The sequence below is a fragment of the Phascolarctos cinereus genome, unplaced genomic scaffold, assembly GCF_003287225.1.
Source record: "Phascolarctos cinereus isolate Bilbo 61053 unplaced genomic scaffold, phaCin_HiC Scaffold_9;HRSCAF=440, whole genome shotgun sequence".
Lineage (NCBI taxonomy): Eukaryota > Metazoa > Chordata > Mammalia > Diprotodontia > Phascolarctidae > Phascolarctos > Phascolarctos cinereus.
In genome coordinates, this window is record NW_027556402.1 from 179,651,575 (window position 1) to 179,674,866 (window position 23,292).

The 23,292-nt window shown below is 38.0% G+C and overlaps 1 protein-coding gene across 2 annotated transcripts in view; it reads right to left on the reverse strand.

Annotated features, from left to right (window-relative positions):
- NCAPG (non-SMC condensin I complex subunit G) overlaps positions 1–18,865 on the reverse strand; it is a 51,135-nt gene extending 32,270 nt beyond the window's left edge. Inside the window, exons 1-6 of one of the 2 annotated variants that reach the window (XM_020992683.2) lie at positions 18,216–18,591; positions 10,158–10,361; positions 9,375–9,603; positions 7,434–7,579; positions 7,027–7,111; positions 433–625 (exon numbers count right to left, since the gene is read on the reverse strand). In XM_020992683.2, coding sequence (XP_020848342.1) covers positions 433–625; positions 7,027–7,111; positions 7,434–7,579; positions 9,375–9,603; positions 10,158–10,361; positions 18,216–18,554 — 1,196 coding nt within the window. In that variant the 5' untranslated portion in view covers positions 18,555–18,591. Of the gene's footprint in view, positions 1–432; positions 626–7,026; positions 7,112–7,433; positions 7,580–9,374; positions 9,604–10,157; positions 10,362–18,215 lie in introns of both variants that reach the window. The other variant, XM_078148999.1, reaches the window with a different exon arrangement.
- Positions 18,866–23,292: the final 4,427 nt, after the last annotated feature.

Genomic DNA, 23,292 nt, shown 5'->3' on the forward strand with positions numbered 1-23,292 from the left:
TAAATTTAGAATTTAAAAAAAAAAGCAAAATGATCAAACACACAGTACTGGAACAAGCTGTTGGATAATAAAACCAAAGTAATAAAAAGGAAAAAAGAAAGTGAATACATTGTGATACATCTACTAGAAGTTTTTATATAGGAAAGAACAAGGAAGATAAAAAGGGCAGCCACACAACTACAGAAAGACAAAGACAAAGCAAGTATCACACTCATCTCAAAAACAGATGGAAAATAAAATTAAATGTAGCAATCTGCCAATCATGGTCATCTAGCCACATTAGAAATAGCGACCTCTCCCCATATGTGTGTCTGTCAAGGAAAGGTGGGTCTAATTAAGTGCGTCTCTTCCTATCTATAAGCACATGACTCCCACTCTGAGGGGGAAGGAGGGAAAGATAGAAAGAGCAAAAAAGAACTATCCTCTATTTACCTGCCATCACTGTTTTTACAGACTTCCATCAGTTCACTAAGAGGAATCATGGCAAACAAGGCCTTCAGGATTGAGTCTGCCACTTCAGGGCAGTTTTCTACATCCAGCCGATGAAGAAATTGTAAGATATCTCCTTCAGTAAAATGTAACCAAGACTGAAGAAGTTTCTTCTGCATAACTTCTTTCACAGCCTCTGTTAATATAGACATTTAAAAATACCACATAAGCAATCTCCATGGGGGTTTTACTGCCTATATTTTGAATAAAGGTTAGTTTAGTCAATTCATTATTCTCAAAGTCATAGACAAGACCTCAAAGACTACCTGGAATGATCCCCTGATTTTGCAAATGAGGTAAATGGGGTCCAGAAGAAAAATAAGTTGCCCAAGAATTGGAAATTGAGGGGATGCCTAAACAAATCCTGGTATATGAATGTAATAGAATACTATTATTCCATAAGAAACGATGAGTAGGTGGATTTCAAAAAACCTGAAAAGATTTACATGAACTGCTGCTTAGTGAAATGAGCAGAAGCAGGAGAACATTGTACACAGTAACAGCAACACTGTACAATGACCAACTTTGATAGACTTAGCTCTTCTCAGCAATGCAATGATCTAAGACAACTTCACACCGCCTGACCCCTCTAAAGTTCAAGACCAAAATAAGAAAATAGATGATTGAGAAGTGTAGCCTATAGTGCTACAGGTTTTTTTTTGACATACTAAGAAAGTGATGGAAAATGTTATCTATACCCAAAGAAAGAACTATGGAGTATGAATGCAGACTGAAGCATACCCTTTTCTCTCTTTTTCTTTTTCACGGTTTTTCCCTTTTGCTCTGATTCTTCTTTCACATGATTAATGCGGAAATATGTTTAATATGACTGTATATGTATAGCCTGTGTTAGATTGCACGCCGTCTTGGGGAGGGGAAAAAATTTGGAATGAAAGTGAATGTTGAAAACTAAAAAGAAATAATTTTTTTAAAAAGAAACAAAAAAAAATAAAGCAACTTGTCCAACATCACAGAATTAAATGTTAGACCTGGAAATTAAGTCTCCTGGTATTTCTAATAAAAGTAAGTGGAGACCAAGAAAATGTATTAACAAAAAAGACAACCAAAAAACTACCTAATAAAGGTGACATATGCAGAAATCAGCATTCCCCTGGATTCTATCTTCAGACCACTTTTATATACGCTAATCTTTAGCAATTTCATTTACTCCCAAGGGTTCACTCTTCATTTCTACATTAATGACTCCTGATTCAGTATCTTTAGCCCTGATCTCTTTCCTAAACTCCAGACTTGCACTTCCAGTTGTTTGCTGAGCACCCGCACCTCAATGCCAAGTGAAATGTTAAACCGTGGAGGCTACTGCTCTCTCTCCTTTGATATCTACTCATCTCCATATGCTATCACCCCCATCCCACAGTGGAACACAAGATCCTTGAGGACAGAAATGATTTTGTTTTTGTCTTTGTATCCCCGGTGCCTGGCACACAGAAGGTGTTTAATAAATGTCTGTTGAACTGAATCCTAACAATGACCCTGGGAGGCAGGCAGAAACAAGCACTGTGTTCATTTAACAGATGAAGAAATTGAGGCTCAGGAAGCTCATGATTTACCCAAAGTCATACAAAAAATAAGCTAGCTCAAACATAGCTCTTCTGACTAAATTTATCACTCTCTTTTCAAAAATTAAAATTTTTGTGATCTCATCATCAAAAACATTAGGAAAACTATAAAAATGAGATAATAAAATGTAATTTCATATGATTATATCAACAGAAGCAGAAAAGAAGGTTTTGACAAAAATATAATGCTTATTCATGTAAAAAAAACCCAACACCAGAAAGCATAAGAATAAAACAACTTTTTTTTAAAGAGTGGCTACAAAAAACCAACAACTAGCATTTTTTTTTTGTAATGGAGAAACACTAGAGGCCTTTTGGATAAGATCAAGGGTAAAGCAAGATGACCTTTGTTACAACTATTACTTTATGTAGTTCTAGAAATGCTAACTACAGCAATGACAAGAAAAGTAAATTGAGGAATAAGCATAACTAAAGAGATAACAAAATTATCGCTATCTGCATATGATCTATTTAAACTTACAGAATTCTGGTGATTCAACAACAAAAAAAAATTAATTAAAACTAACTTCAGTAAAGTAATATAGGATATAAAATAATCCCGATTAGCATTTTTTTTTGGTGGGTTGGCTAGGCAATGGGGTTAGGTGACTTGCCCAGGGTCACACAGCTAGTAAGTGTCAAGTGTTTGGTCTGAGGCCGGATTTGAACTCAGGTCCTCCTGACTTTAAGGCCAGTGCTCTATCCACTGCGCCACCTAGCTCCCCCCTCCCCCCACCATTAGCATTTCTATATACTGCTAACAAAACCCAGCAGGAGATAAAAGTATAGACTTCCAACTAATTATTACATAGCTATTCAGTCTTATTCTGATAAAAGCAGGGCACTGAATAAATTGTTGAATTGTATTAGTGAAAAACTCTTAAAAGTTAAAAGTAACAACAGGGTAATTGCTATTTTGGGATTTAATTCTGAACCAGGAAAAGATGATTGGCAAAGTATCAGATTAACAGGACCCTTAAAAAAAGTGATGGTTGTTGTTTAGTCACATCTAACTCTCTGTGACCCCATTTGGGGTTTTTTTTTTTTGCAAAGATACTGGAGTGGTTTATCATTTCCTTCTCCAGCTCCTTTTACAGAAAAGGAAAACTGAGGCAAACAGGGCTAAATGACTTTCCAAGGTTCATATAGCTAGTAAGTGTCTGAGGCCAGATTTGAATTCAGGTCTTCCTGACTCCAGGTCAAATACTCTATCCACTGAGCCACCTAGATATATGTAATAGCTAAGAAAGAAAAATGTTTAGAAAACAGATTTTTTTTAAAATTCAGAGACAGACAATACATATAAATGATTTTCAAGTCCTTGGTCATGAATAAGAGGAAAGATAATACTTTAATCTTGCTTTTTTGCAGGAAAGAGTAGACCTAAGAATGTTTATAGGCAGGAGGAAGAAGCCAGCATAGAGGGAGATTATGTAAATTTATTTTATTTTTTTAGTAGAGCTTTACTAATATTTTGTTTTTAGATCACCTAGATTTTCCCTTGTTTTCTTCCCCCTTCTCCTCTCAAAGAGCCATTCCTTCTAATAAAGATATTTGTTTATTTTAAAAAAGAAAAAGAAAATTTCTTTTAGCAAAATTGTTCTTTGGGGTCATGATTTTTTTAATTTTACATTCATTCTCTACTGCTTTGTCATTGCTGTTCTATTTACACTGTTGTAGTCACTGTTTATATTGTTTTCCTGGCTCTGCTGGTTTCACTTTGCAACAGAGTTCATGTAGGTCTTTTTCTGTTTTCTACATTCATCATAATTGTCATTTCTTACAACACAGTAATATTCCAAAATATTCCCATACTATATTTCATTTAGTCATGCCCTCGTCAATAGACATCTACTTTGCTTTCAGATATTTGTTACCAAAAAATGCTGCTACAAAAATAGTGGTGTATATAGAGCTTTTTTTTTTTTGTAAACAACCTCATTAGAGTAGATGACTAGCAGTGAAACCTTTTGGTCAAAGGGTGTAGATATTTTAGCCACTTTTATTTGCATCATTCCAAATTGCTTTCCAGAAAGTTATTCTGCTTCATAGGTCCTGCAACAATGCGTTTATAGCTTAATCTCCTAGCTACTTAAAAATTCAAGAGGGTTACTTCCTCACAGCCCAACTTCTTTATTAATTTAAGGATTAAATGATAAGTTAATTTTTAAAAAAAGATAAAAATTTGCATGGTACCTGACTAGATTAGAAAATCACTGTAAATCTAAAGGTAAGAAAACACCACTGTGGAAAATAAAAACCTCTGGTATGAACCTCTTTTAATAACAGAGAAAATACCATAATCTAATATGTCTTTAAGCCTTTCACACACTTTGCTTAATCTTTAAAACATTTTAAAACTCAAAGAAAATAAATTACTTCTCCTTCTCCTTTTACTCCTTGAATTTCCCTGATAAAACAAAGTCAAGTAAAAACACAGTATTCTTCTGAGCACAAATAAGAGAAAAATTTTGAATTGCCTTGAGAAACAAAGGACTAGGTCACCATGCCAGAAATATAGTAAACAAGAATATAAATTTTAAATTTTACCCTTAGCTTTTGGGACTTTCAAGAAGACTAAGAAAATGAATTTAAATAATCTATAAGAAGCCAAAATATTCATTACGTAACATATTTATAAAATGAATTAACAGGAAAATGTTAATGTTAAGTTAGACAAAAAATAGTAGCCTGCTTCCCTTCTTCAGTCTACTGCTCTGATTTTCAAGTTATCCTATTTGTATTTGAACCACTTGAGATTTGTTTCCACATCTGAAAAAGGTAAGGAGTAGTTTAAAATAGAAATTGGATTATAGAGGTATGGAAAAATAGGGAATGCAACCTTCAAGGAAGCAGCTTCCTTCCTGTCTTTGTTATATTCACTAAGATGGGGGAAATTTTTTCATTACAGAAACTAAAGCTCAGTGAAATGAACATAGAGGAAATCAAGAATGTGGGGAAAGAGTGAGGAAAACTTCCTAAGGGTAAAAATGTATAATACAAATTGATATTGTAATAAAAATAGGCTACCCTTCATAAATGAAGAAAATATAATACTGTAAAACTGTACCTAAGGCTTGTATTCTAAATTTTTTCCTAGGATGATGACATCAAGTCATTATTTCAACTATCCCCCCTGCAACCCTCAACACGTAGTTTGTAAGAAACCTGGTTATTAAAAGAAATATGAAAAAGATTTTAAAATTATTGTAAAAGTTTGTTTTTTCCATCAAGTGTGGAATCACCACATTCACACATCACAGTCCCTAATATGTTTACAGGAGAGGTAGAAATGGCATTTAAAGAGAACAAAAACAGGAAAAACAGCTAGAGTAGACCAAGTGTATAAAAAGATTAGTGTTGGAAGCAACATAACTATGAAGGCATTGAGGGACCAAGGTACAAAGTATTTAAAAGTGAAAAGACGTAGAAAAAATTATTACTTTAAATATTAACTTTATTAGCAACCATTAATAACAAAAAATCAACTACAATACTAGTAACTACTGACCTAAGTACCTGCTCTCCAAAGTATACAAAATCTATGAGTTTTATATATACATACACACACACACACACACACACACACACACACACACATACACACACACACACACACATATATATATATTAATCAAGGGCATTCTTGATGAAGGTATTAGCAGAGAGCAAAGAGGTTCTCAAGAGCTATATTAAAAAACAGACATCTTTACTATTTAAAAATTAAATGAAAGATATAGAAAATATAAGAACCTACTGTGGTCATTGTTTCTTGATTTTGAAAAAGCATGATTAGAGACAGAAAAAAGTCACCTACATGCTATTTTATAAGTTGTCTCCCATGCATATATCAAGATCATTCTAGACTCTTTGGAAGATACAACAAAAATCACACTATTCAAGGAAACTTTAATCGAGAGGCTTAAAACAGAGATCTAGCCTTGCCAAAGGTACTTATCACAATGATGGAGAAGATCCAGTGGAGAATCCTGTGGATGGTGAAGTCCTCCAGATGCTGTTTTTTGTATAGTGTGCTAATTGCTCTAAGCCACAAAATATTATAGTTTCCTGGAAGAGGTCTATAATCATTCACAGTAGTTGCCTTGCTATCCACAAAGTTAAGACCAAATAGATGAAGAATTCTTACTGATCCAAATGCGACAAACATTTAGATCAACACCCTATAGAGCATTTTCAATAGTATATTTATTTAGGACAGACAGTACAGAGTGATGAGTTGGGCCAAGGATCAAACAGGAGAAGAAGAATAAGCTAGATTTCCTTCTGGAAACTTCAAAGCTCTTTTACCCATTCTAAGCTCCCATGAAAACAAAGGCTCATATTTTCAATACTTACATTCTAAAAATATTGCTAAATGGCAGGGAGATATAGAATAGCCTCCAGGGAACTCAAAATAAGTCTCAGAGGGCAATGGAGAGTCTCATGGTAGATTTGTGTAGGCTACAACATCTAATCAAAGGAGAACTTGAAAGAACAAGACTTATCATCAAGGAAATGTAAAAGAAGAAGAAAAGATGGGCTCTTCATATATTGACGGTGAGAGGTAACAGGTGGAGATAGCCAGGGCATTCTACTGGTACCCTCATAATGACAGGAAAAATCAAGGAAGCCATCCAGAATGTTGGGCAGACTGCTTCACTTAATTTTTGTAAGAAGAGAGATAAGAATTGCACAAGATGGTAGGTATAGATGGGCTCCATTAAATCACAGATGTAGTTTAGTTCCACCTCATGGGTTTGTTACAAGGTCCAGAAGAGAGAATATAAAACACTTTTTAAACTTTAAAACAATACACAACTGTCAATTATTATTATATGCAAAGCAATACACTAGATGCTAAAGGAGATGTTAAGATTTACAAAGCATGACCTTGATCCTCAAGTTATGCTAATCCAAAAATACCATCAAATCTTCTAAACTCATATACCTTGCTTACCTGATCTGTCATTAAGTCCTTGTTGAAGAAGCTTTACTCTCTGAGCTATAGACAAAGCTCTCATATGAACCTTTTCAGCTAAAACCTTAAAAAACAATTGACAGACAAAAGTTAAGTTCCACTAACCTGGAAACATGAAAAAAAAACAACCTATATTTTTGCTTAATATAAAAATGGATTTTACACAACTCCTTTGTCCCAAAAGAAAAAATAAGTACACCTCTATAAACTGATTGTTACCAATTTAAAATGACAAAATAATAAGTTTCCATGAAACTTCATTTTTTCTGTGACCATCTAGGTGGGAAGATGCTCATTATACTGCTAAATAGTTTTTCATTAAATTTCCATTTTAAAACTCATATTTTTAAAGCATTCAAGTATAAGATATTTAAAATCTCATGTACCTGATATGCCAACTTCCTGACAGCCTCTTTCACATCCCTGGTACGCCCAACAATTTTTGACAAAGTCTTTGCTGATGGAGCAATACAAGATAACACCGCACGCCTCACTTCTGAATTGGAATCGTTTTCAAGCAAGGTACTATATGCTTTAAAATAAATAGAAAAAAAAATTGTCTGCTTTAGGATTTTTCATCATTTGAATTACTAGAGTAATCACTTTATCCATTCATATGAAAACTTAACAAAATTGCAGGTAAATATTTCAAAAACACTTCAGAATCATGCAAGATAAAGATAGTTTCAATAAAGAAAGTACATTTGTACAACTGATGACCATCAAAGATCATTGAATAGTAATGTGCACCTGTAGATGTTCTTTTGATCCCCACAGTCTTTGATCATCCTCCTGTGGAGAAAGAAGAAGGAACAATGGACTGGGAAGAAGTCCTAATTTTGAATCTAGCTTTGCCATTTACAATTGTGTTACCTTAAGACACTGCACTTACCTGAACCTGTTTTCTCATCTGTAAATAGGAATAATCATTTTTGCATATTTACATATTTGCTTTTTGTGATATTATAGGACTAGCACAAGAATCAAGTGAAATAATGTTTATGAAGCACTTTATAAACTGCAAAGAACTTTTTATCAGCTACTATTATTTATTACAAGGGATAGGCAATAAAATTAAGTATTTCTTAATGCATTCAATGTATAATTGATGGAAATTATGCCTAGAAATATTAATTGAACATTACTGAAAAGATCTGCATATACTTTCAGTATGTCAATATACCTTTATATTAAGCACATACTATGTATCAGTGATAGGGATACCAAAAAAGGGCAAAAACACAGTCCATGCTGTCAAGATGTTCCTATTATAATGGGGTATGCAATAAACATGCAAATAACTGTGCATACAAGATATATGCACTGTAAAGGGAAGGTAACCTCAGAGGGAAGGCACTAGTAGTGAGGGGCCAGAAAAGACTCCCTGAAGAAGGTGGGATGACTAGAATGACAACAGTGGAAAGAAGTATGTTGAAAAAATTTTGCATATTACTTAAATATAAGAGGTCCACACATATCTTATAGGCACTCATTGAGAGTCTGCTGCACCATAATAATTGAAATAGCTATAAATCAGTTCAAATTACATTTAAAATTATTTTTTAAAAGAATGAAGACCAAAATTCTTTGTTATAAGACCCTCGGGGGGAGGGGACAGGACTAAGCAACATGAAAACAAAAGACAAAAATAAAAAATGCTTTTAAGAAAGAGTAAAGACTACAAAAATATTTAATAAATAAAACTTAGAGGCATCATAAATCAAACAGTGAAGCATGAGATGTCACATTTAATTATGGCTTAAGTTATTTTCTCAACAAGCAGGTTTCCTAAGTCAACATAAAGGACTGAGGTTAAAAACCAGTCACAGTTAAGATTACAGACAAGGTTATAGATTGTAGGTGCAAGGTCATCTAGAGTTACAGAGGTGATTGAGTCTAGACCAATGCTCATTGTACAAACAAGGAAATTGAGGCCCAGGTAGGTTAAAAGACTTGACCAAGATTATATATACAGTAAATGGCACAATCAGGATTCAAACTCAGACCCTTTGACTCCAAATGGTTGAAAAGAAATTATTCTAAGGATGCTAGAAGCCCTTTGGCTTGGATTTTGGATAAATCCAAGTTTATCAAAAGGCTATTTTAAAAGCCTTTATTTATTTTAAACAGCTGTCTGTCCTGAAGAGTTCTCAAAAATGTCTTGACGTTGCTACCTGGGATACAAACATTTGTTCCTACATTTCAAACACTTTACACATATTAAAATAAGTTGTGATTAGAAAGGCTTCTATAACAGCAATTAACTTTAAAAAATCCAGTTACTGATAAGTAGTGAAGTTGGAAATGAATCATGACGTTGTACATACCATTAACTACAGGACAATCATCATCCTTGGGATCCTGAAGTCTAGCAAGAGCCAGAACTGCCTGGATTCTCACATTTGGAATTTTATCTTTCACTCTAATAAGCATGGCCTCATTAATTTTATCAAACAAATCATCATCAATCTGGGCATTTTCCGGCATACTTCCCAAAAGTTTATTTATAAGATGGCACACTCTAAATCTAACTGCATTGCTATTTGCTTCATGAGACTAAAACAAAAACAAATCAAGAATTAATCATAGGATACATTATAGAAGTCACATTTAACTCAGTTTTTCTTTAGAATATGCATACAACTAAATTCCAGTTTAAGAAGTTAACATTTAAGTTTCTGAAAATGTATAGGACATTTTATATTGTAAAACATAAAAGCTATAACTATCTCATCTATGTGCCCTAATATACACTTTAAACATTGTCCAAATAAAACTAGTCTTAAGAACTGATTCTTTAACATGCCTTTCATTGCAAAACTCAACTTATTTAAACAATATTTACATTAAACTAGAACATTAGTTTTCTCATTATGAAAATATACCGGAGAACTTACCAAATTTATATCTTAAATGGTGATACTGTAAATATTCTGTATAGATAATTATAAGTTTTAGGAAACTAATTTAATATTGTTCCAAATGTTTACATATATTTTCTAAATCATGTTTCATTTTCTAAATGGTACATGTCTAAAGGCCTCATTAATTCAGCAAATTTCCTCAATAAACACACTCCTAAGACATCTTGATAATGAATCAAATAATACCTCCAGGAGAAAAGTAAACAAATAATTTAAAAGGGAACTTTCTTCATCGTCTTCATCATCTTCTTTCTCTGATTGGTGGAATGAAGTAACAAACTTAGCAGCAAAATCTATTACTCTCTCCACAGCAGGCTCCCGCTTATAGATTACCATAGCATATTTAAGGTAGTGAATGAATTCTTTAAAAAAAATTGTTTTATCTTCTACCTGAAAGACAAAATAAATCCTTTTTAAATTTATTGATAAGCCTACTTATTCTTAGAACTACCTTAAGGTTATGACAAATATTAAATCACTATTCAGACAAATTAAAATCTTTATGTTTTTCCTAAATGAAATATTGGCAATCATCAATCAACATCTTACTCCAAGGTAACCTTCCATTAGTATAACACTAAGAACTCAAGATTTCTATAGGGCTGTAAGGTTTACAAAGCTCTTTTCATAAATTACTTTGCATTCATCCTGACAACAACCCAATAAGGTTGTCCACGTACACCTGAATAAGTGGTAAAATGAAAAAAATTAAACCCAGGTTTTAGAATCAAAATCTCAAGAGTTGGCAGGGACCTAACCACCCATCCACACTAGCCCACAAAATTTCAACATTTATATTCTTATCAGACAGGACACTGATTAAAAACCCTCCCGTGGACAGCAAGTCCACCACATAAAACTCCAATACATAAAAAAATTATGGACAACTGGATTTTCACTGCATATGAACCCTTTGGTGCTTAATAAATGATTACTGATTGATTGATTTTGATTCTTCTAAATAGCCCTGAATCTGTCCAAGAAATACTGTGTTTTGGGTGAAAACAGAGAAACTGTACTCTTTTATGAGGAACACAAAGATAACACTATCTGCTTGTTGGTTATACTATCATAAAAACGTATTTTTGATACGCCATTTGCCATCCATATTCATTTACCCACATGAGGCAGTGTAGTACAATGGAAAGAATATTAGTCTTGGTGTAAGAACATAAATGTTTGAGTCCCAGCCTTAATATTTATTGTGTTGGCAAAGTCACAATCTCTCTATAACACTGTTTCCTCATCTGTAAAAATGGGGTATATCAGACTTACTTCACCTCATTGAGTTGTGAGGAAAGCATTTGGTAAAGCACTTTGTATAAAATGTCTTTTCTTGACCCGAGATAACAAATTGACAACTGTTCTTCAACTTAAGTTATTGCCTTGGGGGGTGTGGCGGGTACTGAGAAGCAAATGGCCTTGCAGAGGGACACAAAACCTGTATGTGTCAGAGGTCAGACTTAACCTCGTTTTAGTAACACTCTAGAGGCTCTCAATCGCACTATAAAATGGTTAAATGCAAGTTACTGTCATCATGCTAACCTTTTCTATTGAAATCATCTTCCATTACAATATTCATTATTGGATTATTGTCCTTCCCTTGCTTCTCACATCCCATTCTAATAATACCATAAACATATGACCCTGGCCAAGAGAAAGAACAAGGACCACAGATTTAGATCTGGAAGAGAACTCAGAGGTCCAAACCCCTCATTTTTTAACAGTTTTGCCAGTCAATCTCACTAAACTTCCGTTTCCTCTCAGTAAAATGAGCTCTTATTGTTACTTCTGTATTTCTTTGTCGAAATGCCCCAAAATAAGGATAAAGGAAAACCTACAAACAACTTTTAGGCAATGTGATATAGTATAGAACACTAGACTGAGAATCAAAAGAGCTGGGTTCTAGTCTCAGCCCTGCAACCTTGAGTAAGCCACTGCAGTTTACTCACATAGAGAAGGACAGGATTGGAATAAATGTGCTTGGATCTATATTCCTCACTATACTGAGGAAACTGAGGCAAACCTTTTATACCTAAAATTCATTTCTAATATCTTCAACTGATGAAATTACAGTCCAGGGGTGGGAAACCTACAGCCTCAAGGCCACATGTGGCCCTCTAGGTCCTCAAGTGTAGCCCTTTGACTGAACCCAAACTTCACAGAACAAATCTCCTGAGGATTCACAGATTTGTTCTGTGAAGTTTGGATCATTAGGGCATTTGTTCTGTGAAGTTTGGATTCAGTCAAAGGGCTGCACTTGAGGACCTAGAGGGCCACATATGGCCTTGAGGCTGTAGGTTTCCCACCCCTGAAAACCCTAATAAATTATGTACAATAAACAAAAAACACTTTTGCTTAAATATAGACAGTCCTCAACAGTTAATTTTATTCATTGTTTTAGACTTTGCCTTTCTAGTTGAAATCACCCCAGAACCCCTTAAATAAAAAAATAAAAATAAGAATATAAAAAATAATAATAACAGAAATACGTGAAAGAGAAGTCTTGTGCAAATCAATGAAAACACTAATGATAAAAAGGTAGAAAGCTATTATGACCGTGAAAATTCATTCTAGACAAGGTGTCTGAATAAGTGAACAAAAAAGCACCCTTCCTCCTCCAGCAGGATCATTTATTTTAAAAGAATATGAGCTACAGTTACTTTTAATATTCCATGGTATCCTACAGTTTGTTTTTAATAGTATCCTACAGTCTTGGTCCCTGGGCCTTCTTAGCCACTTGCAATAACTGGCTTCACTCTTCAGCCCCTCAGTGTCACGGGGAGAGAAGGAGTATGCACCATTCTGGATCCGAGGCACCCAGATCTAAACACACATTTCCTGGCCAGTCTTCTTCACAGAGATTTCCCAGTATCTAGCACAAACTTGGCCTCAATCTTTGACCCAGGGCATCTGTAGAATCATGACAGGATCTATCAATCACCCAGTCACCTGAGACAGCCTTGGTCTCTGCCTTTCCTCTATGTTCTTCCCCAGCGTCTTGGACCAGCCCTGGACCAGGACTTAGAGAGGAGGGACAGAAAAATCTCATCACCTGCCTCTCTCAATGGTACTCTTCCCAATCACTGGTATTCTGCCTAGATTCATTCTTCAAGTCAGTCTACTCTTGCTCCCAAATACCCTCCCCACCCAGGGATTCTGAACCCCAAGCTCCCAAGAACCCTGTTCCTCTTCCTCAACTGAGCACTCACTCCCATTCTCCCAACCCCACTGTCCCAATGTCCCACTCCAGATCTGCCCATCTCCTTCCACTGTGCTCTCTAGAATGCCTGCTCCATAATTAACAAACTTGCTTTCACCTTAAACCTTTTTTTCTCCTCACTCTTTCCATCTTCTGTCACTACCTCTGGATGACAGTGCATCCAGGACTGGATGTCCTTTCACATCACTGGCTCACTGGTCAGTCAGAATGGTTCTTGCACCTCGCTGCATCTTCCAGATTCTCCCTCTACCTCAGCACACTCTCCTCCTGTTAAGGTCCATACTATCCAGGGTATTCTCCTTCCTTCCTCAACGAGTTCAGCGCTTGGTTCATTCTTTTTTTCTACCATAGCTCCTGCCCTCAGACTAGGGGGTTGCAACACACATGTTGATGCTCCCTCAACTATGCTTCCCAGTTCCGAAAACAGTCTACTCAATTCCCATGATCAGTTCAGATGCACTAACTGATCATACTTGTGACCTTGCCATCATCTATAGGCGTTCCACTTCCATGTTCTTAACCACGAAATGCCCTTATCTGATCATAAATCTTTTATCGTCTATCTTTCTTTGTGCCTTATAATACCTGACTTGGTTTGTCATCCTTACTGTGACTTCCAGTCCCTCCAGCCCTCAGATCGTAGATCATCACCACTGCTAAGCTGCCTACACTGTCTTCCCTTGCCTCGCTCACACCCCTGGAGGATCAGTTTAACGATTTGCACAATCCCAACCTTAGACTGCTCCCACCATCTGCTTCCTTTGTAAAAAAATCAAAGAATCATGCTGACTCAGTCTACTAAAAGTTTATAATCTCAACTGGGCCCTCAGTGCAGGTACTCCTTTTTATGCCTCCCTAATAACAATAATCAGTTCAACACTCTACTCACCACAGTGGCTATTTTATGCTTTTTCATCTCTTCCCAAGCCTCCCATGGCACCGTTGCCACTGTTCAGGCATTTCACTTATGTCTGTCTCTTCGTGGCAAAGATACTGGAATGGTTTGCCACTTCCTTCTCCAGCTCATTTTACAGATGAAGAACTGCGGTAAACAGGGTCAAGTGACTTGCCCAGGGTCACACAGCTAGTAGCTGTCTGAGGCTGGATTTGACCTCACAAAAAGGAATCTTCCTGACTCCCCCACAGCACCAATCACCTAAAATCTACCTACAATCTCAGCTTAGGACCTCACTTCATAAAAAATCCTCCTCCATTACCTCCTCCTTCACTCTTGTCTTAAAAGCCCTTTCTCTTTGCCAAGGTAAACCTTTCTATATGTACTCTTGATCCCATCCATTCCCATCTTCTCCAGAAGATTATGCCCACTAACAGGCCTTCTCTTTTTCTACCCTTCAATCTTTCCCTAGCTCCTGGAACTACTATATCCTCATCCCTTAAAAAACTACAACTCACTTGAGCCTACACTCCTGGATAGCTATCACCTATAGCTCTCTTCCTCTTTTTTAGCTAAACTCCTTGAGAAAGCTGTGTGTGTTTGTATGGTATCTCTCCTCATTCACTTCTAAACCCTCTGAAATCTGGCCTTTTACCTTATCATTCAACCAAAATGGTAACAAAGTCAACAATGATCTATTAATTTGCCAAATCGAATGGCCTTTTCCTCAATGCCTGTCCTTTTTGACCTCTCTGCAACCAATGACATTATTGATCACTCTCTCCTCCTAGCTCCCAGATATTCTCTCCCTCTGGGTTTTTGTGGCAATGGTCTCATCTGGTTCTTCTCCCACCTGTCTGACTACTCCTTCTGTCTCCTTTGCTGAATCTTTATCCAAGTCATGCCCACTAACCATGGGAGAGTCCCTCAAGTTTCTGACCTGGGCCCTTTCCTCTTTCCCCTCTATACTATTATTCCTCAGTCTATATATCCAGTCATAAGCTCACTCCTGAGTTCAAATATCTTACTACAATTGCTTTTTGGACAACTTGAATTGGATGTCCCATAGATATCTCAAATTCGACATGGCCAGAACTCATTATCTTCCCTATTACTATCCAAAGTGCCAAGCCCCTTCCTGTCACCCAGGCTTACAAGCCTCAGTGTCATTCTCTACTCCTCACTTTCACCCCACATATCCAATCTGTTGTCAGATCCTATTGTTGCTATCTTCCCAACATCTGTCCTGTGGAAGAAGGGGAAGCCTCCTCTTCTGTTCATTTAAACAGCCACCACATTAGACTCTCATTCTCTCTCACCTGGACTATTTCAACAGCTTTCTAACTGACTACTCCTTCTGTCCTTTCTAAGGGGTCTCCCTGTCTCAAGTCTCTCCCAACTCCAATTTATCACCCACTCAGTTGCCAAAATGACTTTCCTAAAGTATAGGTCGGACCATGTCATTCTCCTACTCAATAAACTTTGGCAACTCCCTATTATCTCCAGGATCAAATGTAAAGTCCTCTTTTTGACATCTATACCTCTTCTCACCCTGGTCCTTTCCTACCTTTCCAGTATTCTTGCACTTTCCACTCCCTTCCAAGTACTTTTTCATCCAGCTACACTTACCCACACACAGAACACTCCATCTCCTGACCTCGAGCATTTGCACTGACTATCCTCTGTGCCTCAAATGCTCTCCCTTCTCTCACTTCTGTCTCCTGGCTTCTCTGGCTTCCTTCAACTCTTACTTAAAATCCCACCTTCTGAAAGAAGCCTTTCTGGCCTCTCCTCAGTTAGTGCTTTCCCTCTGAGATTAGCTTCAATTTATCCTATCTATACGTTACTTGTACATAGTTATTTGCATGCTATGCATTCCCCCACTAGACTGAGCTCTTTGACAGCAGGGGTTGTTTTTGCCTTTCTTTGAATCACCAGGGCCTAGCATAGTACCTCGTGCTTAATAAGTGCTTTTTGATTGATTTAGGTGAATAAATCAACAATATTTGCTTATCTAATTTTCTTTTAATATCAAAATGAGGTTGAATCAAAAAACAAATAATGCTGTGAAATAGAAAATTAGATTTGAACAATTCTAATTAATAGTAATTCCAACAAATAGAATACCTGCTCCTTAAGGACAGAGACTGTCATTATTATCGTTGTATCTCCAGCACCAAATCAGTGCCTTCTATGAAAGAAGAACTTCAAGTGTACTAAATGTGATTAAAATCTGAAAATCTGGGAAAAGACCTAATTTAACTGAAACTCTGAAATTCATCTAGAGGGGTGGAGAAAGTTGCAAATGGCTTCTATTATGCTTTAAATTCCACATCCTAGCTCAAGATTCCTGGAAGAGGAGGACCTAGGTTTGAATACTAATTTTACTGTCTGCGTAGCCTTGCCTAAATCAATTCATGCCTGAATCAATTCATGTCAAACAAACATTAGAACATACTATGGATTTGGCAATTTGTTTTGAGTATACATATTTGTTTTTGGTTTTTGTTTTTTCCTTTTTCCATCAGGGGGCAGAAGTGGGAGGGAGAAGTAAATTTTTGTTAACTGAAAAAAGGAAATTAAAAAAAAATTTTTTAAGAACTTACAACAGGTCAGGCACTCTGTAAACACTAGAAGTACAAGAAAAGGCAAAACCAGTTCCCACTCTCAAGTTTACATTCTAATGAGAGAAACAACATGTAAAGAAATAGGCATGTTCAGAGAAGATGGAAAAAAATTTTAGAACGGAGGGTTGGGGAAGGAGACTGGGAAGGGATTCCTAAGAATACAGCATTTGAGTTGTCTAGAAGGAAGCAAGGGTTTCTAAGAGACAGCACTGAAGAGGATGAGTATTCCAGGCACAGGGAGCAGCCTGTGCAAATGTCAGTTAGAAGAAAGGGTGAAATGTTCGACGAACAGCAAGTAGGCCACTGTAGCAGGACGTTACCCTGAGAGGGGAGTAAAGTACAAGAACCCTAGAAAGGTACAAAGCGGCCAGGTTGCAAAGGGCTTTAAACGTCCCAAAAAGGCATGGGGTGCTCTGCGGTACAGTTGATTGAGCGCTGGGCCTGGAGTCAGGAACACAGGAGTTCAATTTGGCCTCAGATACTTACTAGCTAAATGACCCTGTGCAAGTAAGTCACTTAACCTCCATTTGAAACCTCCAGTTTCCACGACTGTAAAATGGGAATAACAATAGCACCTATCTCCCAGGTGGTGAGGATAAAATGAGAAAACTGTAAAGCACTTAGCATAATGCATGTTCCATAGTAGGCACCATACAAATGCTAACTATTATTAGGATTATCTTTTTGTTTTCCTTTTGGTCCTGGAAGTAATCTGTGACAGGCTAAACTAAACGAAGCACTCTGCAAATCTTATCTTATTTGATCCTCATAAGAACCCTGGGAGATAAGTGATAATCCTAAAATGACCCCCATTTTACAGATGAGGAAAGTGAGGCAAACAAGAGGTTAACTGACTCGCCCAAAGTCATACGACCAGTAAGTGTCTGAGGCTAGATTTGAACTCGGGTATTCCACAACAGTTGCCACAACAACTTTAATTAACGGCTAACACTTAAACGCCGCTCTAAGGTTTGCAAAGCACTATGTATGCATATGTGGGTGCGTATGTGTATATCCATATACACATATACATGCACACACACGTCTCAATTGATCCTCACAAGTTTACCACGTGGTGGTGCTATTATTATCTTCATTTTACAGATGGGGCAACTGAGGCAAAGGAAAGTTATTAAGCGACTTGCCCAGGGTCACACAGGGTCTGAGGTAGGATTAGAACTCACACACACACACACGCACCTCTTACATACGCACTCTCCCATTATACACCCACCCACTCTGCGCACACACACAATCTTTACACACATCCCTTACACACTCACTCACTCCTTACACACCCCTCCTTTCCAGCGCTCTCCACCCGCCCTCGCCCTCCCCAGGAAGGGCCACAGGGAGGGCCACAGGAAGGCCACGGATCGGGGCTCCAGGGTTCCAGGGTCTCTCCCCGGAGCCCCCTAGCGCCCGATAAAGGAAGAAGTCGGGATTCGAACCCAGGCCTCCAGACTGGCAGGCCGGCGCCGGCCCGCCCCCGCGCTCACCGTGCTGAACGTCCGTTTCAAGCCCGCCACCAGCTTGGCGTGGTTCTGGTGCGGCAGCTGGGCTTGCTGAAAGGCCTCTTTAATCTGCAGTAACTTCTTCTCCGCCCCCATGCCGGCGGTCCTCCGCGCTCCGGCTGCTATCCGCCCTCCGTCAGGACACACACACCCGAGGCCCCCCTCAATGCGCTCCGAGAACGACCGAGCCGCCGCTCCCGCCACTCCCAAACCTCTGAATTTCAAATTCCTCCCGCACTCGGACAAAATCTCGCGAGAAAGATGCGGAAGGCGGGAGTCCGAGCCCAAGCAAATCACGGAGCATGCCCAAATACATTCGCGCATGCTCAGTCATCCCTCTGCGCCTACAGTTTCCATGGGAACCCAACCGGCGGCTTCTACCAGGGTGAGCCACAGGTGGAAGGTGAAAGGTGGGAGAAAGTGGGCGTCCCTTCGGAGAGTAGTAGTGGTGGGTCCAGAGAGGCAGGTGGTCCGAGCTCCTGCCGTAGGCCCGGAGCCTCCCGAAAGGCGTTTCTTTTTGGCGGGTTGTGGTTTTCCACACCAGGTTAAGGCTGGACCGTCGGCACAGGAATCAACATAGGGCCAGGCACCTCGTAAGCGCCTAACAAATGCTTGTCAACTGACTGGCGGAAATGGATGGAGAGCTAAAGCTTCCTATCACACCCCTTACCTGCGGGTGCTGGGCCCAAAGCAAATGTAAATTTCATGTTAATCCCCGAAACTTTTTTTTTTAAACCCCAAGCCACTCTGGCTTCTCATTGGCCAACGTTAAGTCGCAGGCCAAGCCCCGATGGGTCGTAGTTTGGGCCCTAATTGGCTTAGAGTGAACATAAATAGCAATTGTTTCTGTTTTGGCCAGAAACCCCAAGGTCCTCCCCTCCCAGATCTTTTTTCTTTTCTTTTCTTTTCTCTTTTTTTTTGATTAGGTAAAGAGGCCTCATTTCTTATTAAGCCTTAATCACTGAATGGGCTTTGCTTCAGTCAAACTGAGACCTTAGCTTAAAAAGGCTAAGGCATCTGGGGCCATGTCCCGTTGGCCTGATGTATGTCTTGCCACTGGACCCAGATGGCTTTAGAGGAGAAAGTGAGGCTGGTGACTTTGCACAGCCCTCCCTCACTGAAATCCAATTCACTTGCATGTCGTGGCATCACCTCCCTGACGTGATGGTCCTCTTAGATAATGAAGGACAAATAACAACAACCACCTAATGTTTTGAGGTTGGCCTGGGCATCAGGAAAATCCAGGCTCAAGCCCAACCTCTGGTAAATAACAATAATAATAATAATAATAATAATAATAATAATAATAATAATAATACAATTATATAATAATAAAAACCAACATTTATGTAATGCTTTAAGGTTTGTGAAACAGATCTAGTCCTTACAACAGTTGTGTGAGGTAACCTCTAATATTCCCTTTTAATTGGTGAGGAGACTGAGGTTTAAGCCTTAGATCACAATAGCTTTGAAATGTCTGAGGCAGGGTTTGAACCTGGGTTTTCCAGCTTTGAAGTGTCTGAGGAAGGGTTTAAACTCAAGCTTTCCAAGGACAGCCACTGGGCCACCTAGCTGCCTCTAACATTGAGTCTGTATAGCCCTGGACAATTTACTTAACCTCCCAGTTTTTTTTTTGGAGGTGATGAAATGCCATTCTCTACTCTCCAGTCCCTCACCTTACCTACCCCCAGGAACAACTAAAAATTGTAGCATATCTGCATAGCTGGTTCAGTATTAGGAAAACTATCAGTATAATTGACCATATCAATAAGAAAAACAACAAAAATCATATGATTATCCCAACAGATGCAGAAAAAGCTTTTGACAAAATCTAACACCCATTCCTATTAAAAAAAAAAACACTAGAAAGCACAGGGAAAAAAATGGAACTGTCCTTAAAATGATAGGTAGTATCTATCTAAAACCAAGAGTAAGCATTATCTGTAATGGCAATAAACTAGAAGCCTTCCCAATAAGAGCAGGGGTGAAGCAAGGATGTCCATGAGAAGGTAAATACATCACAAAAAAAGAAGAAGAAGAAATAAAGCATTTATTAGGAGCTATTTCGCCTAACTATATGCCGATAAAACTGACAAACTAAAGGAAATGGATGAATATTTACAAAAATATAAATTGCTCAGATTAACAGAAGAAGAGATAAAATACTTAAATAATCTTATCTTTGAAAAAGAAATTGAACAATCCAAAAATGAGTTCTCTAAAAATAATCCCCAGGACCAGATGGATTTACAAGTAAACTCTACCAAATATTTAAATAACAATTCCAATATTATACAAACTATCTTTTTTAAAAATAGGTGAAGGAGTCCTACCAAATTCCTCCTATGACATAAATGGGGTTTTGATACCTAAACGAAGCAAAAAAATAAAATTGTAGACCAATTTTCCTAATGAATATTGAGGCAAAAAATTTAAATAAAATATTAGCAAGAAAATTACAGCAACATATTACAAAAATAATATGCTATGACCAAGTAGGATTTATACCAGTAATGCAAGTCCAGTTCAATACCAGAATAGCTGCTAACCTGAGGAGTCTTCTCAAAGGGAGTTCCCCACACCAATGAAATCACAAATCTCCTTGCTAGTTGAGAGGAAGAGTACCTTGTTTTTTAATGAAATATAGCTGCAGGCTTAGATTGTGTTATTGTTTTTAAATCAGTTAATAAACCCTGGTGAACTAGAATTAAACCTTTACTTTTCTGAAACTATTAAATATTAAATAAACATTAAAATGTTCTCAGAATTGAAATATTTTGGCCCAAGGCTGTAGCAAGATTTGGTTATTCGTTTCAATTCAATAATTCAACATTAAGGACTCCTTCTGCATGTGAGGCAGTAATATGACATGACCCAGTGTAATAGAGGTTTTTGGAAGGCAGAGGGCTTGGCTCTGTTGTTTGTAAGTTGCTAGTAACCTCTATTAAATCACTTGACTTGGTCATCAGCTTCCTTGTCTATAAAAAGGGAGAGAGGAAAATTTGAACATTATAAAAGTAATGATAGTAATATCTTTAATTTGTTTAACATGATTTTCAGAGCTCAGTTTTGAATGCTGTGGATAAGTTCACTAACCTTAGTAGTATACTTTCCAGGGATATACACATTGATAATGAGGTTGACACATGCATTGCCAGAGCTCACTCAATGTTTGGGAGGCTTGGAAAGAAAGTATGGGAGAGAAAAGGTATTAGACTAATTACCAAATTAAAAGTCTACAGAGTTGTTTTGCTGACCTCATTGTTGTATGCCTGTGAAACCTGGACAGTATACCAGTGCCATGCCAGGAAACTGAATCGCTTCCATTTGAATTGTCTTAGGAAGATTCTGAACATCACCTGGCAGGATAAGACACCAGACACTGAGGTCCTTTCTTGAGCTAAACTGCCAAGCGTTCAAACTCTACCGCAGAGAGAGCAGCTCCGAGGGTTGGCCATGTTGCTCAAATGCAAAATGTAAGCTTGCCAAAAAGACTATTTTATGGAGAACTCACACAGGGCAAGCGTTCACATGGTGGTCAGAAGAAGCAATACAAGGACACTCTCAAAGTCTCTCTCAAGAACTTTGGAATTGATTGTGTGACATGGGAGACACTGGCACAGGACCACTCAGCATGGCATGCCCACAACAGAAAAGGTGCTATGCTCTATGAACAAGGCACAATTGAAATAGAGAAACACAAGATATGTAAACTTAGAGAACCCACCCTATTTGTGCTCGATCTGTGGTAGAGCAATCCGAGCTTGTGTTGGTCTGATCAGCCACAGTCAGACACACTAAAACTTGACTCTGGCATAGTGATTTCATTTTGGTCCTCTTTGAAAATGAAGGACAACAACACACACAGCCATTCAGATATTTCAATTGAGCACTTATATATAGAACTTTGTTAGACACTATGAAGGAAAATAAACTAAAAGAACAGTAGACTAGGAGTTTGGGAACCTAGCTTCATGTCCCAGCTCTGCCACTGGAACCTTGGCTGAGTAATTCAACTGTCCTGGTATTCAGTTTCCTAAAGTCTGTGGGGTGGTGGAAGTATGTGGGGCCCCGGAACTCTACATAAATCCTCAAGAGAGATAGTTTTGTATCCCTGGGGAAGTAATTTAACATCTGAGCCTTAGTTTCCTCATCCGTAAAATGAGAGTTGGACTTAATGGCCTCTGGGGTCACTTCTACCTTGCTGTGATCCTTTTACTAGGTAATCTCTTTTGCCTTCCAGTTTTAATAATCTATGTGTCTATACTTGGATAAGCTATAAAGTTCTTTCCACCTCCGGCATTCTGTGATCACATGCGTAATAGTGTTCTAACTGGGCTGGGAGAGACATACAAGTACAATGAACTCATAGAATTGTAGAATTTGAAAGTTGGGAGGGACTTACAGCACATACACTATGGAATCTCCACTGTAATGTACCTAACAAAGTGGTTCACCACTAGCCCGTGCTAGAAGACTTCTGAGGGAGACCCAGCACCCCCACAGAAGCCCATTCCATTTTTGAATAGCTCTGTTAGGAAGTTCTCCCAATGTCATGACTTAACGGACTCCACAATTTCCATCCATGGCTGCTGGTTTTTCCCTCTGGGGTCAAAGTCTGATCCCTCCACCACAGGACAAGGTTTCAAAAATCTATAGTCAACTATCATGTCCCATCCTCCTCCCCTCATATGTCATGGACTCAAGGCCATCCTAGCTGCCATCTGGACATTCTCTATCTTGCCAATGTTCTTTTTGAACTATGATGTCTGGAATTGAAGACAATACATCTGATGAGTTGTAGTGAAGGCAGAATACAGTGAAACTATCTCTTCCTTATTCCTTTTAACATAGCTCAAGATAGAATTTTTGGTTGCTGTCATGCTGAGATACATACATATACACATACATATATATACATATGTACACATACACATAGAGCTTACAGTCTACTAAAACCCCAGATCATTTTGAAAACAACTGTGGTTTAGCCATATATCCCCTGTATAATGTTCCATTGGAGGAAGAAGGCTTGGATTCAAGTGCTGACTGCCAAAAAAAA